Raw genomic sequence first — 20,922 nt, 5'->3', positions numbered from 1 at the left:
TGTACATCTGAGAAAGCACCTGCTGCCCAGGGTCTCCAGACAGAGTCCTCCACAGGTATGTCAATCAGAAGCCAACCCTGGACTACGCCTGCTGGTGTGGCAATGGGATAAAGGGCAGCACCGGGAACCATCTAGTGAGGTGTCAATGGACAGGCCAGGTAAGGAGGCTCAAATCTGTCATTCTACCACTTGCAAGGCTGAGGCAGGAAGACTTTGAGTTTGAAGCCAGTCTGAGCTACACAGCAAAACAACCCAAGAGCTAAGTGAATGCAGACAGGGGAAGTTACCAAGTGCCTCAAGCCCGCAACCAGAGACAGGCTACTCCATAGGGGCTTTCCTGAAGCTTGCCCAGCTTGAAGACACTAAGGCCCACACATATCAAATTAAATTTAAATTAAGAAAAGGGGGCCAGGGATGGTGGTGCATGGCTTTAATTCCAACACTTGAAGGCAGAGACAAGTGGATCTCTGTGAGTTCGAGGCCAGCCTGGTCTACTGAAAGTTCTATGACAATCAGGGATACATAGAGAGACATCTTTAAAAAGAAATGAGAGGGGGAAAGAGACTGTGAATATCCCTTCATCTTGTCTCCTAAACACACCGTGACTCAAGGGCCAGGCCTGGGGACCAGTGCTCATCACTCTGGCTAGAAGTTCGGTTAGAACAAATGGTTGTCTTGGGCAGATACTGCTGCTCTTTTCTTGTTAAATATATTGAGGAAGGGTGGAAATCTGGAATAAAGATTTTTTTTTTTTCCCCTTTCAGCTTGCTTTGACAAGGACAGACAGTGACAGTTTCATCAAGACTTCTAATCCCTGAGCTTTATTAGGGATGTCAGAGATAAGAGCATCAGATGCTCACAGGCCACATCAGACACCAGAGAACTATTATAACAAGAACTCCAGGAACAGAACAGGGGCTGGAGAGATGGCTCAGAGGTTAAGAGCGCTGGCTGCTCTTCCAGAGGTCCTGAGTTCAATTCCCAGCATCCACAAGGTGGCTCACAACCATCTGTAATGAGATCTGGTGCCCTCTGACCTGCAGGTATACATGCAGACAGAACACTGTATTTATAATAAATAAATAAATCTTTAAAAAAAAAAAAAAAAGAACTCCAGGAACAACATATGGCAACTGGAATTGCTACAGTCTGTGATGGCTGCAAGAACGAGACCGCTGCTCTTTGCAGCGTGCCAGGCCTTTAATCTACTGTCTTTCCGCACTGCTCTGAGCACTGTTTTTCTTCACTCAGCAACAGGACTGGGAGATCCCAAAAGAAGGCCAGCAGAGCACGGCTGCCCGCCACCTGCATCACTGTGAGTTGAGAAAGACTCACCTAGTTTGATGTGGACCTTGTCCGTGGAGAGAACCACAGAAGGGTACTGGTCAGCTGTGGGTGGAGGGGCGAGCCCAGTGTTGGCTGGGGAGGCGTCTCGGGGGTAGCAGGCGGCTTCGATGAGGTTCAGCTGGCCGGTACGCTTCACTTTGTGACCAAGCCCATAGACGAGCACACGTGCCCACGGGGCCTTGTATAGAGAGGAGCTGAGAGGAAGTGGGGGTTAAGACAGACGTGGCCAGGCCATGTACTGGGCATAAGTCATCTCCACCACCTTTAGAAGGTCCTTCTCTATAAAGCCCAGCTCCCCACAGAAGGAGATACAGGACGAAGTGCAAGCTAGCAGTAAAGATGGTGTGCACTCGAGGGCAAGGACAGCAGGACACATGTCCCTGGGGCAGTGCTGCTGGGAAGAATCCACTGAGCTTTCTCTCCCCGGCACCATCTCCTGGAGAAAGGACAACTTACTCTTTGCGGAATCCAGACTGACTTTCTTTGCAAGACACAACAACAAAAGCCGCTCCAGGGAAATTCACATCCATGTTGACTTTGGACTCGGAGATTGGGAATTCTTCGGAGGGGAACTGCTCTGGTGCTGTCTGAAAGGAGACATGTAATAAGCAAGCGTGGGACAGACACAGGGGACACACTCTATCTCCTCATCTCATGAAGGAGGGGGAATCAACCAGGGCACATGCTGAAATAGGCACAAAAGGCTGGCAGCCTCTGGAGGAGGAGGCCATCAGAGGCAGAAGAGTTCCTCAAGAATGGCCACCCAGGGTGGCTCATGGGAAAGCACGATTCAGCAAGCCAATGAAACTCCTAGTTCAATGGTGTCCACAGCTGGGATCCATGAGCTCAAGACTGTACCTGCAGGAAAGCGCAGATCTGCTTTGTCAGCTCCAGAAGGCTGTCCTCGCCCTGGTGCAGGGTGCGGGTGATGGCCACGCTGAGCCACTCCCTCAGTGTCTGGGAGCTGCCCTGGTAGAAAAGGTCGGTGGCAGAGCAGCTCTGTGAGTGGATACAGTGCTGCAGAGACTGTGCCAGGAGGATGGAGCTGGAGCTGATGGTGCCATCTGAGGACAGGGAAAGAAAGGGACACACACAGAGCTGCAGCAGCCACTGTCCAGGAGAGCTTGAGAAAACAGACAACCAGAAAGGATGATGGCATGGATGGGAAATGGTAGATGGAAAGAAAGTCCTGGGCCCTCAGGGTAGTGTGGGGAAGCAAGCGCTTGTGGCCTTTAAACTTTTGCTTTCTTTTTAGCAGTAACACAATTCTGCAAATAACACCTTCAGTGACATTGCCCAGATGCGCACAGAGCCCTTGCCTGAAGTCTCCCGGGCTTAGCTGACTCACATGAGCAGGCCCTGCCATGGGAACCCATGTCTGTCTCTCCAGGGTCAAGCAGAACATCTGTGGCAGCAGTCTCATGTTCAATAAATGACTAGGATGAGAGCGTACTCATTTGTCTAAGAGCATGGCTATCTCAGGGCCCCCTGACCCCACCATGGAAAGCTAGCATGCTAGGCAGCCTGTGTGACCTGGTTCAACCTTGAGGCTCTTACCTGGGAGGGGAGGCGCAAGCAGCTGATTGGACAGGAGCTGCAGGTGCTCTAATGTAATGTCTCGGATGGCGGGGATGTGGAAGAGACGAGTAAATAAGTGAGGTAGCTTGGGGGCGAAGATATTGAGCAGGGCCATGCGACAGTACAGCCTGGCCAGTGCAGCCTCACACCGCAGCAGCTCCCTGAGGGAAAGGAACGGTGGGACATACTGAGTGTTGTGTTGACAGTCCGGTCTAGCCCTCACACCTGAGCAGAGCAGTGGGGGTGAGGTGGGAGCAATGGCAGGTGACAACACATCTCGGGCTTCCCTTCTGGCCCAACTCTTCTGTGTTTCTTGTGATTCTCTCGAGTTTTAAATAAAACACACAATAGTTTGCTTTGTGGTTTTTTTCTCAACTGAAAAATCACCCTGGAGGGGCTGGAGAGATGGCTCAGTGATTAAGAGCACTGACTGCTCTTCCAGAGGACCTGGGTTCAATTTCCAGTACCCACATGGCAGCTCACAACTGCCTGTAACTCCAGTTCTAGGGGACCCAAAACCCATGGCAAAATATCAATGTATATAAAATAAAAAGAAATAAAAATTTTAAAAAACCATTGAAAAAGAAATGAAAATGTATGTCTACACAAAAATTTATAAGCATAAATTCATAATAACAGTGTTTCTAAGGGCCAAATAGTGAAAACAACCTTAAAGTTTATTAATTTAGTGGTAAGTCCACACAACTGAATGTTACTAGGTAAGATAAAGGGATAATTTATCAATGTTTCAAAGGGAGACCTTTAGGAGAGGTAACAGTTCATGGAAATCAGCATAATTAGAGTGAGATGGCCAAGCAAATCCCTGAAGCAGAAATGAGTCCAGTGTGCAGAGAACAGAAAATCCAGCATGGCCCAGGCAGGGAAGCAGCCTCCGAGGCTCACAGGGTGTTAGGAGCGCGGCACAGTTCGGAGCCCTCTGTGTGGGAAGGTCTGGTTAGAGGTGCAAGCTCTGGCTTAGACCTTACACCAACCATCCTAGCAACATGCTGGCATCAGCTGTCTGTGCAGAAAGGCTACAAAAGGGGTCTATTGGACCCTAGCGCTGCAACCCTTTAATACAGTTCCTCATGTTGTGGTGACCTCCAACCATAAAATCAATTTGTTCCTACTTCATAACTGTACTTTTGCTACTGTTATGAACTGTAATGTAAGTATCTGATATGGAGCCCACAGGTTGAGAACCACTGGTCTAGAAGGCTGTGGACAACTGTGATGTGGAGGGTTGAGGCCAGAGTGAGGAATGGTGATGGCTTGTCCGACCTCCAGATTGAGAAGACCACAGAAGGAAGTTTGGGGTGAAACTGCACCTCACATGCCAAACCCTTTCCTCAGTGCCATCAAAATGGCTTTGATCCAGCTCTCCTTTGGTTTCTTCTGGAAGCCTGGCAGTGGCTCATCCCGAGAGGCTCTGCAAGTGCTGAAGAGGGGCTACACTGGCAGCAGCATCTGGGATGTGGAGCTCACAGCTCTGCCTCGAAGGCACTGGCTCTGACTAAAGCTGTATAGTCAGTGGGCACACACTCCTGACTTGTCACTAGGCCCTCATCTATGCGGATGACAGTGAGGACTCCTGTTCAAGTGACAGCGCTGTGCAGCATGCCATTCTTCCTGCAGTCTTGCTGGAGTGTCACCAACTGTGGCCTACTGTTTGTGTTTGTTTGCTTTTTTCCAGACGGTGCCTTATTTTGTAATTCTGGCTGCCCTGGAACTCACTCTGTAGACCAGGCTGGCCTCAAACTCACAGAGATCCACCTGCTTCTACCTCCTGAGTGCTGGGATTAAAGGCGTGTGCCACAGTACCTGATTGTGGACTGTTTTGATCTAGTGACTAACTGAGCTTCAGACAACCCATGGAATGATGTCATATCCCAGTGGACAGAAAGGTGGAAGTCGAGTTTAGATGGGACCTTGGAATTGCCAGAAAGAGCCCAGCTGGGTGTGGTGGCTCACTCCTATGATGTTACCACTCAGGAGCCAGAGGCAAGAGGACTGATCAACATGAGTATGAGGCCAGCCAGGACTATATAGTCTTAAAAAGGGGGAGGGGAGCTAGAGACACAGTCAAGCCAGGTCCAAATTGACACTCTAGAGAAATTTGTTGCTGCTGTTCTTTTGACTGCCTTTTGGCTAGGGTCCCGATGTGTCAAGCTCAGGTGAGCCTTCACCTCAGCTTCCCAGGTGCTGCAAGCTGCAAGCACAGACATAGACAGCGTGGGTTTGCTAAAGGACAGACAGCATAGAACACAGTGTGGAGAGTCTTTCAGTAGAGAACTGCACTTGTCCCTCTGCCTTCCTCTCAACTGCAACAGGGGTTTCTTCTCTCTCTCTCCCCCTTTCTTTCTCTTTTCTTCCTTTCTTCATTTTTTAGTGATTTGTTTATTTGCATTGATGTTTGCCTACATGTATATCTGTGTAAGGGTGTTGAATTCCCCTGGAACTGGAGTTACAGACAGTTGTGGTTGCTGGGAATTGAACTCAGGCCCCCTGCAAGAGCAAACAGTACTCTTACAGCCATCTCCCCAACTCCACAGGGCATTATTCAACACCGCATGGCATGGAATGGTGACTGCTCATCGTTAGGGTTTCGTCCGTAGAGGGCAGGCACGGCTCCACTGTGGCCCTGTCCCTTTCAGAACCCTGCACTGTACTATGCAGTCAATGTTCCCCTCACATGGATGAAGCAGATGTCTCAGCCGTTCCCTCCTGACTTCTTTCCTGTGTGTCTTCATTTTGCCTCTAGCTGGCTCCAGCCCCAAGTATACAGTAGAGTACATGTGACATAGGCCATGGGATTCTAGACCCATCTTGTCTTCCTGACCCCTGCAACTGTACAACTGCTTTCCCTCCTCCCAACTCTTAGCTTTGAAGGAAAAGCCTTCTAGTCAAGCATAAATGGGACACATGGAAAAACGCAGTAAACAGGTCTCTGCCCCCATAGAAAGAAAGGCTCACTTTTACCTGTGAATTTGAAGATTGGTATTGTCCAATGTGACCAGCCCATTAGTGGCTGTCCGCCGGTAGCCTGCAGGGGGCCTTTCCAACATATCAATGGGGTACCAGTAGCGCACCAGGACCCCTTCACTTCGGAGGTACGTTTCCACCTGTACCAATTCATTCACCTGCAGTGGAAAAGTAAACGTTCCACCTGCTTTTCTGAGAATTGACTTTATTTTTCAAGTGCATACAGAGATATGTATATATTAAACCTTTAGATATTATGCTATAATTCGTATCTAGTTGCTATTTTATGAACAAAATTAATGAACCCAATGAGAATTAACAACATATATGTTTATTTAATTTTTCCCAAAAACATATTTTTTGAGGCAGGGTTTCACTGTGTATTCCTAGTCTGAATCTCACAGAGATCCACTTGCTTCCGCCTCCAGTGTTGGAATTAAGGGCACACACTACTACAGCTGACTAAAAGATTCACTCTTACTACATTTAATTACATATATGCTGTGTGTCTCTATGTGTACATGTGCACACTGAGAGCAGTCGACCTTGGAGGCCAGAATAGGGTGTCAGAGTCCCTGGAACTGGAGTTATAAACAGTTGTGAGTTGCCAAACCCAGGTCTTCTGTAGGAGCAGCAAGTGCTCTTAACTGTTGAGCCATGCTATGGCATTTTCCCCCAAATAAATTCTCAATTATAAATAAATATAGAAAACATAAAAACCAAAATCAGTTATTTAAGAAAATCCCTTCAGGGAAGGGGGCTGGTGAACAGCTGGCTCGGCGGCTGGGAGCACTGGCCGCTCTTCCAGAGGACTCTGGGTTAATTCCAGCAGCCACGGGGCAGCTCAAGATTATGTGTAACTCCAGTTCCAGGGCTTCTGACACTCTCACACAGACATACCTGCAGGCAAAACACTAATGCAAATAAAATAGAAATAAATAATTTTTTAAAAACCCTACAGGAAAAAAATTCAAATAAAAATTAGTTAATAACCCTTGTATTACTTTGTGAGTAAATTTTTTTATTGCTTTCAGTAAGTCTTTCATAATCACTAGGTAAAATTTATGTTGGCATTTGAAAGCAGAATGCATATATATCAGCTTATTTTTAATTTCTACCAATGAAATAAAGCTATCAGACAGATTCCCTGCTTTTAAAAAGATATTAGCATAGGGGCTGGGAACAAAGCTTAGCCACTGCTTCCAAATCTCCAACCTTCACTGTGTCCCTTCCCTCTGTCTCTCCTTAGCTCCTGCCCCTTCCAATCCTTCTGAGCTTCAGCAGAGAGTTTTGCAAAATGGAAGCAACTACTGATGAGCTTAAGACACTTGACTGGCAGAAGGGAGATGGATGCTGAAACAGTCCATGGGATGAAGTGATCAGAACAATTTCTTGCACTTGTACCATCTCCAGAACCACAGAGGTCCAGCCTCAATTCTTAACTTCTGTCTGTGTGACAATCCTGATGCTGTTCTCAAGGATAATGCCCACTTTGCTCCAGAATGAAGAGATGGGAGGCAGCGACAGTTTGGACATGACCGGCTGCATAGAATGGCAGGGCCCCTGGTTAAGTGTGAGATGTTCTCACGGAGACCTTCCACAGGGCTGAACTTCCATTTGGTTTCCTTCTTTCTTTTGTAATATTTATTTTATGTTTATTTATGTGTTTGTCCATGTGACTGTACGCATATGTGCTTCTGAGTGCCCAGAGAGGCCAGGAGACATTTCTGATCCCTGGAGTTAAGGTGTCTGTGAGCTGCCTGACATGGGTGCTGGGATCTGAACTCTGCTCCTAATGACAGAGTGAGTGCTTTTAACCACTGTGCCATCTTGAGCCCAATTTCCTTGTTTCTAATTTGGAGAGAAATCTCAAAGCACAAACCCTTTTTCAAGTGTCTGTCTGTATGGAGCTGAGGATAGGCCCCAGGGCCTTGTGTATTTGCACATGTTAAGCCTCCCTGCCTCTATTCCCTTTGTATGGTCCTGGGCATAGGAGCCTCTCTACAGGTACAGGACTGATGTAGCCAGAGAGGTTGTTCACTTACCGAATCAACATCTAGGACAACTCCATGAAGGCCAAAGGTTTTTAGCATCCCTCGGATGGCAAATTTCGGTAAGGCAGTTCCTACTGTACTGCTGGCCACATTGCTGCTGTCTGGAGATCGGGTTACAACTGTGAGACCTGAGGAGGTAAAGGGAAGAACCATGTCACCTTGACAGGCTGTACTGTAGGGTCTAAAATAGCTCTGCAGCATGAGACAATAAAAAAGGAACACAGTTCAGCCTGTAAAGTAATAACAAAATGGTAAATTCTTCTAGTTCTTCCAATACATGAGTTAAGAAGACAAGTAGCCATTTAAAAATAGGCAGGACTTGGATAAATAATTCTCCAAAAAAAAAAAAAAAAAAAAAACATGAAAATATGTTATTACTTATCAATCACCAGATGTATTCAGAGCCACAGTGAGACCCCTCATGCCAACAGCATTGGTTGATGTAAAAAGACAGATGGAACACACTACACACTGCCATACATGTACAGAAACTGGAACACTCATACATAGCGTAGTGAGCTACTGGAAATGTAGGATGGTCTAGTTGCTTTGGAAAGTATTTTGGCAGTTTCTCAAAAGGTTAAACATAGGGTTACTATGTCACCCAACAATTCTACTCATGCTTATGGATTCCATTCTCTTATAATACATACGTATTTCTCCTGGAGAAGTGAAGATACATGCCCATAAAAGAGTGCGTACACAAATGCTTAGAGCAACAGTATTCCTAATAGCCAAACAGTAGGGCCAATTCAATTGTCCATCAACAATGAGTGAAAACAACTAAAGGGCGTATCTATACAATGGAGTATTGCTTGACAATAGAAAGAATGAAGCATGCTACACGGATGAGTATTGTGGAACATTTAACTCTGTAAAGATTCCTTATATTTGTTTATGCTGGATTTGCTTAATTACATAAAGATGTGTTGCTGTTTCACCTTGCCTGCCTAAGGCACCTGATTGGTCTAATAAAAAGTAAATAGCCAATAGCTAGGCAGTAGAGGGATAGGTGGGGCTGGCCAGGCAGAGAGAATAAGTAGGAGGAATCTAGGATTGGGAGAGGGGTAAGAGAGAGGAGAGAACAAGAAAGAAAGAGGACAGACAGACAGACAGACAGAAGGAAAGAAAAGTAAAAATCCCCAAGGCAAAACATAGGTAAAGACAAACAGATTAAAACAAGAGCTAAGATAAGACCAAGGATTCATAACTAATAAGAAGTCTCTGGGTCATGATTTGAAAGCTGGTTAGTGGCCAAAAAGAAAGCCACATTTGGCACCCAATATGCGGGCTGAATTTTCTCATAGGGCCTAGATAGCTAGAAAAAAGAAAAGAGGTGGTACCTTAAGTAGAAATAGCAAGCTAAGTACAATGCCTGCCACAATGTGGGCATCAACTTCCCAGAGCTGGAGTGGTTGAATGCAGTTCCCAGTCAAATGCAGCTCTGGACTGGGGCTGTGAGCTTGGCTTTCACAGATGGGAGAAGGGGGCAGAGCCAGTCAGCAGAGCCATGGAGGAGGGCCTAGCTGCAGACACTTAGTTGAGCAGGTTCAAATGGGGCAAAAACCTCTAAAAAGGTTACAGAGTGTTTAAAAACGTATGTAGGTTTAAGAAAGAAAATGGGTATAGACATTCATAGAAAAAGTTTAAAAATAATACAGTCTTTAAAGAAAGAATTAAGCAACATAAAAAGGATAAGCCATGCAAAGAAGGGAAATACACAGGGAGTGTGGATCCTGTATGGTATCTTGTTGATCTTGAATTTTTGAATTCTGATGAGCAAATGCCAGCTGCTGAGAGACATGGGATTATAACAGGAGTGCTGAATTAAATCACCCTAGAAACTTTAAAATGGAAGTAAAAAAAATGTATTGTGTCGGGGAAGAGGTTATACTTTTGTTTCCACAAGAAATAAAAGCTGTGGATTTGTTCAAAGTTAACAGAGATCAGGTTTGAGCACAGGAGACCTCCTGAAAATCTTGGCTATATACCAAAATAAATAAATAAATAAATAATAATTCTCAAGAGGCACTGGTGGCACATGCCTTTAATCCAGCACTTGGAGGGCAGAGGTAGTTAGATCTCTGTCAGTTCAAGGCCAGCCTGGTCTACAAAGCTACAAAGAGAAACCCTGTCTCAAAAATCCAAGGGGGTGGAGGCGGGGAAAGTAATGTATAATTAAGAAATAATAGAACTTGTAGTCATATTTGGTATGTTTTGAAGGTTAAACAGATTTATTTAGTCTTCAAATACTTCAAAAACCTAAAGACTATGGCATTTAAAATATTTTGTTAACATAGGTGCTTTCATGACAGTGGGACACATTTGCTCCTGGCATCATCAATTTACTTCAGAAAGAATGATGGACATCAAAGAACCTCCATAGGGAGTTTGCTTTCAATGTGGCAAAGCTAGCCATTTGGGCAAGAAACTTCTCTTGCCTTAACTGCTAACAATATACCATCCAAACTGGACATGCAGGACATAAAGGAAAGCAACAGATGAACTTTGCCAAAACAAGGCAGGAGAGTCCTTGAAAATTCCTGCTTTATAGAAAAGGATAATCAAACATTGCAGAGGAACCGTGGATGACTGTCCCCACAGCCAGCTGTCTCTATTATTTCTATAGTTTTGGCTTGCACTTCCTGTTTACTCAGGTAATATTAAACACTTCTGGGGTCCTTGATGGAGCTGAAGACTAGATAGTTATAATTACAGTTTTCTTTAGTTAGGATAGAAGGTAAATTAGGTGCAGAACTTTGAACTCATCAAGATAGGGTATGTAATAGAATGATTTCTCTGAATTTGCCAAATTCAAAGGGGCTGGATATTGTCAATGTAATTCTTACTTGATAACTGTTCTTATTGAATGTAGTCTTACTATGTTAAAGTTAAAACCTTTCTTTTTATTTAGGCAAAAAGGGGGAGATGAGCCTGGAAAGAGAAGCCAGGCCTAAAAGATCACATGTTAAATGGTTCCATAATGGTCCAGAACAGGTAAGCCCACCATCAAGAGGCAGAGACTAGGGAGGGAAGAACGGGCAGATGGGAGAACACAGAATTTCTCTGGGGATATGAATATGCTAAAGAATGAGACAGAGGAAATAGTTTGGTGGATTTCCTGGAGCTACCATGCGGGCACTGGGAACCAAACTCAGGTCCCTCTATAAGAGCAGCCAGCACCATTAACTGCTGAGCCATTTCTCTGTCCCCAACTATGATGTATTTTTGTGAAGATTATTAGGCTAAAAAAAAATGGAGGAGGCTGGAGAGATGGCTCAGAGGTTAAGAACATTGACTGCTCTTCCAGAGGACCTGAGTTCAACTCCAAGCACCCACATGGTATCTCACAACCATCTATAATGAGAATGCATGCCCTCTTCTGGTGTGCAGGCAAAAGGCTGTATACATAATAAATAAATAAATCTTAAAAAAAAAAAAAGACGAGTGGATTAAAATTATTTGTGTATGTGTTCTTCTATTATTTCTTCGAAATGTTTAAGATTATTTTAGTGAAAAGCATATATTGTAATAGATTATTTTAGTGCAAAGCATATTTAAATTCTAAAAAGCTTACAAAAACATGGATATGTGGTTTGGTGTTTTATGGGTTTTTGTTGTCGGTGTTTGTTTTTGAGACAGGGTTGCACATAACCTAGGCTGCCCTCAAACTCAATATGTAGCCAAGGCTGATCTTGAACAGATCTTGTTACCTCCAAAAGAGTGTCACCATGCCCCGGTAAACATGTGGCTTATTAACTCCGTGCCCATGCCAGGAAGCTTACCCGAAGCCCTGCTCCCTTCCTCTACTCTGAGCCCTGCCACAGCTGCTTCTGCCAGTGAGTTTTGGGCACGTGGGAGACCATGAGAGGCCATGTGCTTTCTCGTGGCCTACCAGGACACCTGAGGGCTTTAGCCTGGAGGAGACCACACTAAGGGAGCCAGTAGCCGCTCCTTTTGCAGGAAACGTCACATACAGAGCAAGGAGGAAGCAAAAGCAAAACCTTTTCGAACTTTGTCAATTGTGAACTTGTTTGCTTCATCCTTGATATCCTCAATGGTGGGAAGATAAAGGTCTCTTGGGATGCCGCCATTCTCCTCATAGAGAAATTCAACTGTCTGCCGGGCGATATCCACCATGCCTGCAAACATAGCACACTGAGTAACTCCTCAGAGAACACAATCTTCAGACCAACAGGACACTGACTTGTGCCTGGAACAAAGCAACAGAGAGTGTCTCCACACCCGTGCTGGGAGGACAGTTTGTTCCCAGTTTAGATACTAACGGCATCACTTCTAGGCGCCTCACATCTACCTTGACAGGTGTGCCGAGGAGTGAGAGCGCCTGAGTTAGCACTGCCGGTAAGCATCAACAGAGCGGCAAGAGCTGGAGCCTCAGTCCGGGACTGTTAACAAGGCACACAACTGTGCTGCATTAAACCCAAGCTAACCAAAGAACAGCAGGGCAAATGGGAGGAGGACAATGTGAGAGCAGTGTCCGCTTCTGACTAAACACACTGTTTAGAGAGGTAGAGAGCAGCGCTAAGCACCTTCTATCCACTACTGAGATATCCTATGGGACCTTTGTTTGCTTTGAGACAGGGTCTCACTATGTGGCCAAGGATGGTCTTGAACTTGCTATTCAGTCTGCATCATAGGCCTATACCATTCCCATAAGGAGAGGATAGTATCACACTTAATAGCCAAAATGGAACTATCATATTAATTATACTAATAAGCCAATTACAGAGATGCTACAAAACAAAAAGAAAACATTGTGGGGAGTTCAGTGACGTGTTTCTTTTTGTTGTAGCTGTTTCAGACCCACAATGCTTAGCCAGCACTGACAAGACAATGTGGGTTGACAACAGACTGCTTTTAAACAGCCCAGTCATCTCACAGCTACAATCTTCCACTTGCTGGCCTTTCTGTAATGAAAATTTGTAGCAGTGTGAGCACACTTTAAAGGAAGGTGCAATTACAGAAGGATGCCATGGGAAGAAACAGCTGTCAGGGTGGGAAGAAGCTGGGCTCAGGGTTACAAGGTTACAGAATGGTAGTAATCTTTGCAACTTTCCCAAAAAATGCAGAGGAGGGGAAATGACTGTTTAAGGAACAAGTCAGGGGACAAGGGGAGATTCCACGATAAACCTTGTAGACCTTGTAGGTGGTCCTTTAGCATTCCCCATGGGACCTGGTGACACCAGCTGTCCTCTGGGTGCTACAAGCCATCCCCCACCCTATGCACCAGGCTGTGCTCTTAGGAACGCCATGTGCATCGGCTCATTGATTTTATACATGCAGATGAGGCAGAGGACACTACTGACTCCACTCAAGCTGGGGAAGCCCAAGCTCCATCAGTTGATAAATAACCCATCCCTGACTGCAGATGTGAGCATTCCCCACTGGGCAACACAGCTTCCCATGACAACTATTGCGGCTTCATAAGTCACACTGACACTAGCAATGAAGGCAAAGGACCCTGAGTTCACTGACACCATAAAACCAGACATGCCATCTGAGAAGCACTTCCCTTCAATTCTATCTCCCTCATCCTTCAAGCCTATCAGTGATGCTTCAGGAGAACAAAACACAGCAGACCTAGTTGTAAAGCACCCTTGATCTGGTCCAGGCCTGACTTTCGCTCAGCTTCGTTGCGGAAGCGTCTTCGGATGGTAGGGAAAACCTTAGTCTCCCATGCTTTCACCAACAGGGCATAGTGGTCTTCCTGTGGGGAGAGGAAGCTCATGAGCTGAGGCAAAGAATCATGCAGGCACTTGTAGCTCTGTGCAAGGACCTGCCCTGCTCAAGCCTGGCCTAAACACAAGACCTTAGACACCTCAGAACAAGCCCCATCCCCAGCAAGCCACCCTTCCCAGCATGTGCTCCCTTCCCTTCAAAGCCACCATAGCATTCACTATAGCCTCGATTCCCTGTTGAGCTACCATCAGCATACCTTCACCCTTCAACATGTTGATCTCTCTGGGGCAGCCCGGCCTAGCAGACATGGCTACTCATGGGCAGTTCAGAGCTGAAAGCTAACATCATAGGCCTTGCCCCCAAGAGTCCTGACCCCAGCTGCCAGCTCTTACCTGTGGGATGTCATCATCATCATCATCATCACTTTCATCATCCGCAATGGGAGGTGGATGGGGGTCTGGACCAGAGGTGATGAAATTCTCATAGCTGAGCTCTACTTTATAATGGCAGGAGGTGTCACTGTCATATTCTGTAAAAAAACACACAATTAGATTCTTCCTTTCCTTCTCCCCTCTCTTCTTTCACAGGTCTAGGGATGGGACCTTATCCATTCTAGGTATGTATTCTACCACTGAGATATGTCCCTAGCTTCTGTCTGTCTGTGTGTGTGTGTATGTATGTATGTATGTATGTATGTATGTATGTATGTATGTATCATCTATCTAAATGTTGAAACAGGGTCTTGCTAAGTTGCTCAGGCTGGCCTTGAACACATTCTATAGCTCACACAGGCTTTGAATTTATTATCCTCCTGCTCTAGCTTCCTGAAGCCTTCAGGTTTATAAGCCTGAATCATCTGACCTGGCTTAATACAGTTTTTTAGAAAATGATCAGGAAACACTGTATGTAGCACACAGCTTCCTACCATTGTATTCTTACTTGATGATCTCATTCAAAGATATTTTTAAAAGGTGAGTAACACTGTAAGGTGAAGTGATTTCACACAAATGTCTGCCTTTTTAGCTTCCTACACCATACCTCCTATACCTACACTTTCAGGACTACACAGTGGAAATACTCCCAGTTTGACAACCCCCGCCTCGCTGTCATCTCTCTTTATGAAAGTCTCCCACTGAACTGCAGATGCCCACGTTATGTGGACTAGTGAAGTTCACAGCACTCCCAGTAGCACTAGCAGCTGGGCAAAAGGATGAAGTGGCTTACGTTGCTGGGCTGTGGCCACTGCAGCAATTCGGCATGGTGGTCCATGAGTGCCTGGGTCTGATGCAATACTGGTGCCAGCATCGTTGTCACTGTCAGATGCCATGGCAAATGGCAGGGCCTCAAAGTTAGCACTAATCTCCTCTGCCAGGTCAGTGCACAGGTCCGCAGCATTACGATGGGCCTGTCCTTCAGCATATGCAAATGGGCGGGAGCCAAAATTGGCTCTAGTTTTTGTGTTCTAGAAAAAGCAAACGAAGGATTTGGGATTACTTAGACTTTCTTTCTTTTTTCTTTTTAAACAACAAAGTGCACTTCAGTGCACTAAACCTAAAGAACCACCCAGGAGTAGAAAGCAGAAGAAACCAGCAAAGGAGCAGGCATGTGTATGCTATGCCTGGAGTACTGCACAACCCAGCACAGGTTCCTTGCCACTCACTGTCTCTAACACTCTAACCTTGCGTGGGGCCTGCAGATGCTAGAAAGTGTGGGTCCCTCGGGACTGGAGTTATGCATGGCTGAGCACATCCAGCTCCATCAATCTTCTTGACTCATTTCTCAAGAGCAGGATTACAAGTGCACACACCACACCTGGCCAACACCATTCACATGCTGCTCACCTCTCTGCCTGCAACACTCTTCCCACTAACTTTCCAAGACTAGCTAATGTCCAGGCCTGGCTTGACCACCATGTCTTCAGAGGGCAGGGATGTGCTTGGTAATTAGAGACTAGATTCCCACTCTAAGCATTTAATAGTTTGTGATTATATTATATACCAGTTTCTGTCATTATGTGACTAATGTCCAATTCCTCCAACAGATGATAGTGTGAGAGAGACAGCATCAATATCTTGCTCTCTGCTTCAACTCAGAACATGTGTGGTGCTTGCACATAGATGCTGGGTACATATTTGTTGAACGAAAGAAAGCAGGGGACAGGGTGAGACAGGCAGGCTAGGGAAGCAGCTCCTCTTGAACATGCGTATCTGACTATGGACTGGGAAGTGGACACAGATTAGGGGCTGCAACATGTCATCAGTAATAATGTCCCACACAACAGCAGGGGTTCCTAGGGGCTCCTTCAAAGTCAGTAGAAGCCCCTGAAGAGAGTGAGTGTGTTTGTGTGTGTGTGTGTGTGTGTTTGAGTAAATGTGTATTTGTATTGAATGAGTGTGTTTGAGTGTGTGTGAGTGTTGTGTTTGTGTGTGAGTGTTGTATTTGTGTGTGTGTTTGAGTGTGTGTTTGTGTGTGAGTGTTGTATTTGTGTGTGTGTTTGAGTGTGTGTTTGTGTGAGCGTGTGTGTGAGCACGTGTGTGAGAGCGTGTGAGTGTTTGTGTGTGTGTGTGTGTTTTGAGTCATGACTCAGAGGGTCACTTGCACAAGCTATCTTCAGAGACATGTCACTGGTGTTCCTTTTCTTGTTAAAGAAGGGTGGCTAAGAAGTGGTTAGAGCAGGTTCATACCAAATTCTGGACACAAAGAAGGGTGGCTAAGAAGTGGTTAGAGCAGGTTCATACCAAATTCTGGACACAGTACCCCCTGACCCCAGATTGTGGGTCCACCAGGGGAAGGAAGCACTTGTCCATGCTCACCACCCCCCAACACCATGAAGGGAGGGAACAGTTGGACAAAAGTTCTTCTCCTCTGGTCAGGAAGATATTTCTTTAAAGAATTGTTTTTTCTTTCCAATTACATGACTTGCCTTTTTCTGAATGTGAACCACAGGCCACATGCCCCCAGAGACGTCTTCCAGGTGCGGTGTGAGGCGCTGCCCACAGTAAGTAAAGTACACCCGACCTTTGGCTGGCTGCCCTGGAGGAGGCGGAGTCCCTTCAGTCCTTTCCCAGCCGATCCCAGCCACATCACCTACAGCAGTGAACAGAAAGACACACATTCCCCCATTTTACTATCATGTGAACTGTTAATTTGCAACCAGGTGACTGAGGGACAAAGGCAGATGTGTCTGTCTCCTGAGTTACACAACAGAGACTCTAAGGGGAGGCTTCAGAGTGTGAGCGCTGTGGTGTGACCCGCAGACAACAAAGGCAGGTATTTGGTTTTCACTCAGAGACAAACAGCTCATTTCCAAATGTCAAGTTTATTTTAACGTTCACCTGTCTGGACCCAAAGCTGCCCCTGCCCCCTGCAAGCACAGGGTCAGAAGGCCCCACCCAGTTCACTCACCAGGAGAGAGGGTGACATCTAGGCGGACGCTCTTCCACTGCAGCAGACTGGAGCCATTGTAGTGTACAGCTCGACCATTGCTGGGAGGAGAACAAGAGGCCATAGGGAGGGAGGGAAGGAGGGAGAGAGAGGAGGGAGGGAGAGAGGGAGAGAGGAGAGGGAGTAAAGGAGGGAGAGAAGGAGGGAAGGAGGGAGGGGAGGAAGGGAGGGAGGGGAGGGATGAGTGGGAGGGGAGGGATGGAGGGGAGGGAGGGAGGGAGGGAAGAAAGATGGGAAGGAAGGGGCAGGCAAAGGGGGACCCCATAGTCAAGAGCAATGCTTCCCTAAGCACTAACACATTTCCAGCTGGCACTGCCCACATGTGCCTTGGGGATACTCTGCTACTCCATTAGTATTACAACAGCCCAGCAGATCCCTAGTCTACAGCACAGCACCATGGGAGATGGGCTGACATGTTTGGGAAACGAAGAAAATAAGTGTCTTGCTGCTGAACAACTAGGAACGAACCATACTGAGGACCCGTAAGTATCCAAAGAGGAAAATGGTAACACTTTGCTGTCCCTACTTCCTCAAACACACAGTTGCACTTTGGCCCCCTAACCCATAAACTCCAAAGGAAGTCATTTCTGTAGACTCCTGACCCACTTTTAAGACAGGCTCGCTATGAAGCCCTGGCTGGCCCAGAACATAATGTATAGACCAGGTTGCCCTCAAACTCACAAAGATCTGCTGGGATTAAAGGTGAGCCCAACCATGCCCAGCCACACTTTTTCTCTTCTGCTGTATCAGGAACAGCCACTTACTTGTGGAAAAGGCAAGTGCCCACTGGATTGGTCCAGGCCCCGTCACGCTTTTCAGCTTCTGTAGCAAAGCCAAATGAGACGATTGGTCCAGTGTCATCATCAGTATCTCCATAGGAAACAATCTCAATTTCCCAGTAAAAAGATGGAGCCTGAAGAAACACCAGCAGAGGGCGATAGTCAGAAGGCGACGATAGGCCAGAGCATGCCACTGGCTGCCCAGTGTCTTTCCAGTGCCATTCGCCCCTCACCTGAACTGGCAGGGGGGAGGTAGCATAGATGAACGTGCCCCGGGGAAGACCTCCTCCAGCGCTGGGGTCAGCCAGAAAGGTCACAGAGGTGAGGTGACACGAGAACATGCAGGCGCGCACTGGAGGGAAGACTCGAGAAGGGCTCCAGGTGATCTCTCTGGGCTGCAGTGCGGGCAGGAGGGAGGATTTCACTCAACAAAGCAAGCAACTCTCGTTACTCTCTCAGAGATGGAAGTAATTTTTATTTGATATGGTTAAAATATTGGTTCTCCTTTCTTTTTATTTTTTTGTTGTAGCATTGGGAATGGACCCCAAAGTTTTACACCTGCTAGGCGAGGCCTTCCATTCAACTACACATCCCTGTATACTCCTAAATATAAATTATGTTAAAAGTCTATCTTTTGGGCTATATAAATGTCTCAGAGGTTAGCAGCACTGGCTGTTCTGGCAGAGGACCTGGATTTATTTCCTAGAACCCAGTTGGGGGGGGGGGGTCAGATGCCCTCTTCTGGTCTTCTTAGGTACTGCATGCATGTGGTGCATATATAGGCAGGCAAAACACCCACACACAGGATGTGTTTACAAGTGAAAAGAAAGCTTTATTTCTATTTCTATTTTATTTTATTTTATTTTATTTTATTTTGTTAAGTCTAGCTTTTCCCCCCAACAGGAACTTAATTTTTTTGTTTTATTCACATATTTATTTACTTTTGGGTTTTTGAAATATACATGCATATGGATGCAATGGGTGTCTGGCTCAGTTCACTTTATTGTTTGAGAAGGGTCTTTTGCTGATCTGGATAGATTGGGTGGCTAGGGAGCCCCAGGGATACTTCTGTTTCTGATGCCTCGGTATGTGGATGGCAGGTGCATGCCTCCATACCTGGCTTTACATGGGTGCTGGGAGCCAAGCTCAGGTCTCCAAGTTTGCATGGTAAGCACTTTATCATCTCTCCAGTTCCCAAAAAATTTAAGCTGTCTTTTTGTTACTCATAATTCAAGTAAATTAATAAAATCTGTCCCTTGATAAAATGTTAGCTCAGTGTTCTGACATCCAAAGGTGATGACAGTATAGTCACCAACGACTGCCATGCGCATCGTAGGCAGGCGCTCCACCTCGAAGCTGCACCCTCAGACCCACAAGCTCATTTTGTTGGTTGGTTGGTTGGTTTTGTTTTTTGAGACAGGGATTCTCTGTGTAGCTTTGGAGCCTACCCTGATTCTAACTCACAGAGATCCACCTGCCTCTGCTTCCCAAGTCCTGGGAGTAAAGGCTTGCACCACCACTGCCCTGGCCCCAGCCCCCACACGCTCATCCCAATGCTGTACCCTACTGCCTGTCCTCCTTTAAGGGCAGTCACAGCCTGCAGGGGGGCACTGAGGTCTCACCTGTCTCCGATCAGCCTGCAGTGGAGGTGGAGGGGGCCGAGCACAGTCCCGGTAGAGCATCCTGAGCCGCTCACACTGTACCTCTACTACCGCAAGCCGCTCTCCTGTGGAGGAACATAGAAAATCTGTGAAACACTGCAGGAGCAGCCCAAAACATCCACCCACAGAGACCATTTCTATCCTTACAAAAGAGAAAATGCCCTGAGCCATCTGTCTCCTCACAAAGTCCAGCACAGTGGGCACAGGCCTGGCCCTGGAGTATAGAGGCCTACACTTGGAGCACTGGCAAGGATAAGGAATTCTCCATGCCTTCCAACTGCAACCCAGGGGTTTTGAAGATGAGATGGTGTCACTCAAGCCAAGCTCTTAGACAAGCCTCAGGCACAGGACAAACACTCAGCAAATGACACCTACAATTGTTATCATCTGAAGAATGGAACCCACCCTCTTTGTTTTATTTTAAAACATGGCCTTTGTGTATAGCTAAAGCTGGCTTAAAACTACTTTGTTTTAGCTGGCCTGAAGTTCTGATCCTTATGGGAATTGTGGGATTGTAGGAATATCCAACTCATGCCAGGTGAAGGCCATTACACTTAAAGTTCAAGTTGATTTTAAATATTAACGTTGGCTGGGCATGGTGGTGCATGCCTTTAATCCTAGCACCCAGGCAGGTGGATCAGAGTTTGAAGCCATCTTGGTTTACACCAAAGTTCTACATGTTGGAGAGGAGGCTCAGCAGTTAAGAACACTGGCTGTTTTCCCAGAGGCCCTGGGTTTAATTCCCAGTACCTACAAACCAGTTTACAACTGTCTGTAGCTCTAGTCACAGGGGACCCAACGCCCTCACAAAGATACACATGCCAGTGAGACACATAACATACAAACAAATCTTTAAAAAAGTTCCAGGCCTGCTAGGGCTACATAGACAGACTGCTAATAAAGCAAAACGAAAGCTCTTGCACTTCTTCAATGCAGGCTTCCCGGAGGAAAGATGTCACCACAAACCTCATGTTAGTGTAAATGAAAAGAAAACAGGAGACTACTCAGGCACAGCGTTGGGGCTCACTGAAGAGCACTGCTTTCCTGTGGGGGATCAGGGTTGAGAGGAGCACTGTCTTAGGAGCACAGCCGGAGTGGAGTGTGACACAATTAGCGTTCCACATGGCACTGCACAGGTGTTCACTGGACACTCACCAGCACTGCACTCCTGGGCCACGAGGTTCAGAACTTCCACGGCTGCAGGACACTGCTGTATGAATTCCTCACAGAACAGGCTGTCTTCTAAAAGCTGCGCCATGACCAGGCATGCTCTTAATGTCAAAAGATCCACAACATTTCAAAGTCATCAAGGTTCATTCTTTAAGATATCAACTATGAAGCATTTCAATCGATTTTGTCATTTTTACATAGCAGACT

General features: G+C 46.3%; 1 protein-coding gene across 1 annotated transcript in view; it reads right to left on the bottom strand.

The window, feature by feature from the left end:
* Hectd4 (HECT domain E3 ubiquitin protein ligase 4) overlaps positions 1 to 20,922 on the bottom strand; it is a 149,196-nt gene that overhangs the window by 27,264 nt on the left and 101,010 nt on the right. The window contains exons 44-59 of the mRNA XM_051176572.1: positions 20,701 to 20,816; positions 19,507 to 19,610; positions 18,118 to 18,279; positions 17,870 to 18,018; positions 17,067 to 17,146; positions 16,585 to 16,748; positions 14,886 to 15,123; positions 14,054 to 14,190; positions 13,563 to 13,689; positions 11,966 to 12,103; positions 7,953 to 8,089; positions 5,905 to 6,065; positions 2,905 to 3,086; positions 2,206 to 2,411; positions 1,804 to 1,934; positions 1,336 to 1,541 (exon numbers count right to left, since the gene is read on the bottom strand). Coding sequence (XP_051032529.1) covers positions 1,336 to 1,541; positions 1,804 to 1,934; positions 2,206 to 2,411; positions 2,905 to 3,086; positions 5,905 to 6,065; positions 7,953 to 8,089; positions 11,966 to 12,103; positions 13,563 to 13,689; positions 14,054 to 14,190; positions 14,886 to 15,123; positions 16,585 to 16,748; positions 17,067 to 17,146; positions 17,870 to 18,018; positions 18,118 to 18,279; positions 19,507 to 19,610; positions 20,701 to 20,816 — 2,438 coding nt within the window. The remainder of the gene's footprint in view (positions 1 to 1,335; positions 1,542 to 1,803; positions 1,935 to 2,205; positions 2,412 to 2,904; positions 3,087 to 5,904; positions 6,066 to 7,952; positions 8,090 to 11,965; positions 12,104 to 13,562; positions 13,690 to 14,053; positions 14,191 to 14,885; positions 15,124 to 16,584; positions 16,749 to 17,066; positions 17,147 to 17,869; positions 18,019 to 18,117; positions 18,280 to 19,506; positions 19,611 to 20,700; positions 20,817 to 20,922) is intronic.

The sequence above is a fragment of the Phodopus roborovskii genome, unplaced genomic scaffold (assembly GCF_943737965.1).
Source record: "Phodopus roborovskii unplaced genomic scaffold, PHOROB, whole genome shotgun sequence".
Taxonomy (NCBI): Eukaryota; Metazoa; Chordata; class Mammalia; order Rodentia; family Cricetidae; genus Phodopus; species Phodopus roborovskii.
This window is presented reverse-complemented; position numbering and strand designations above follow the sequence as displayed.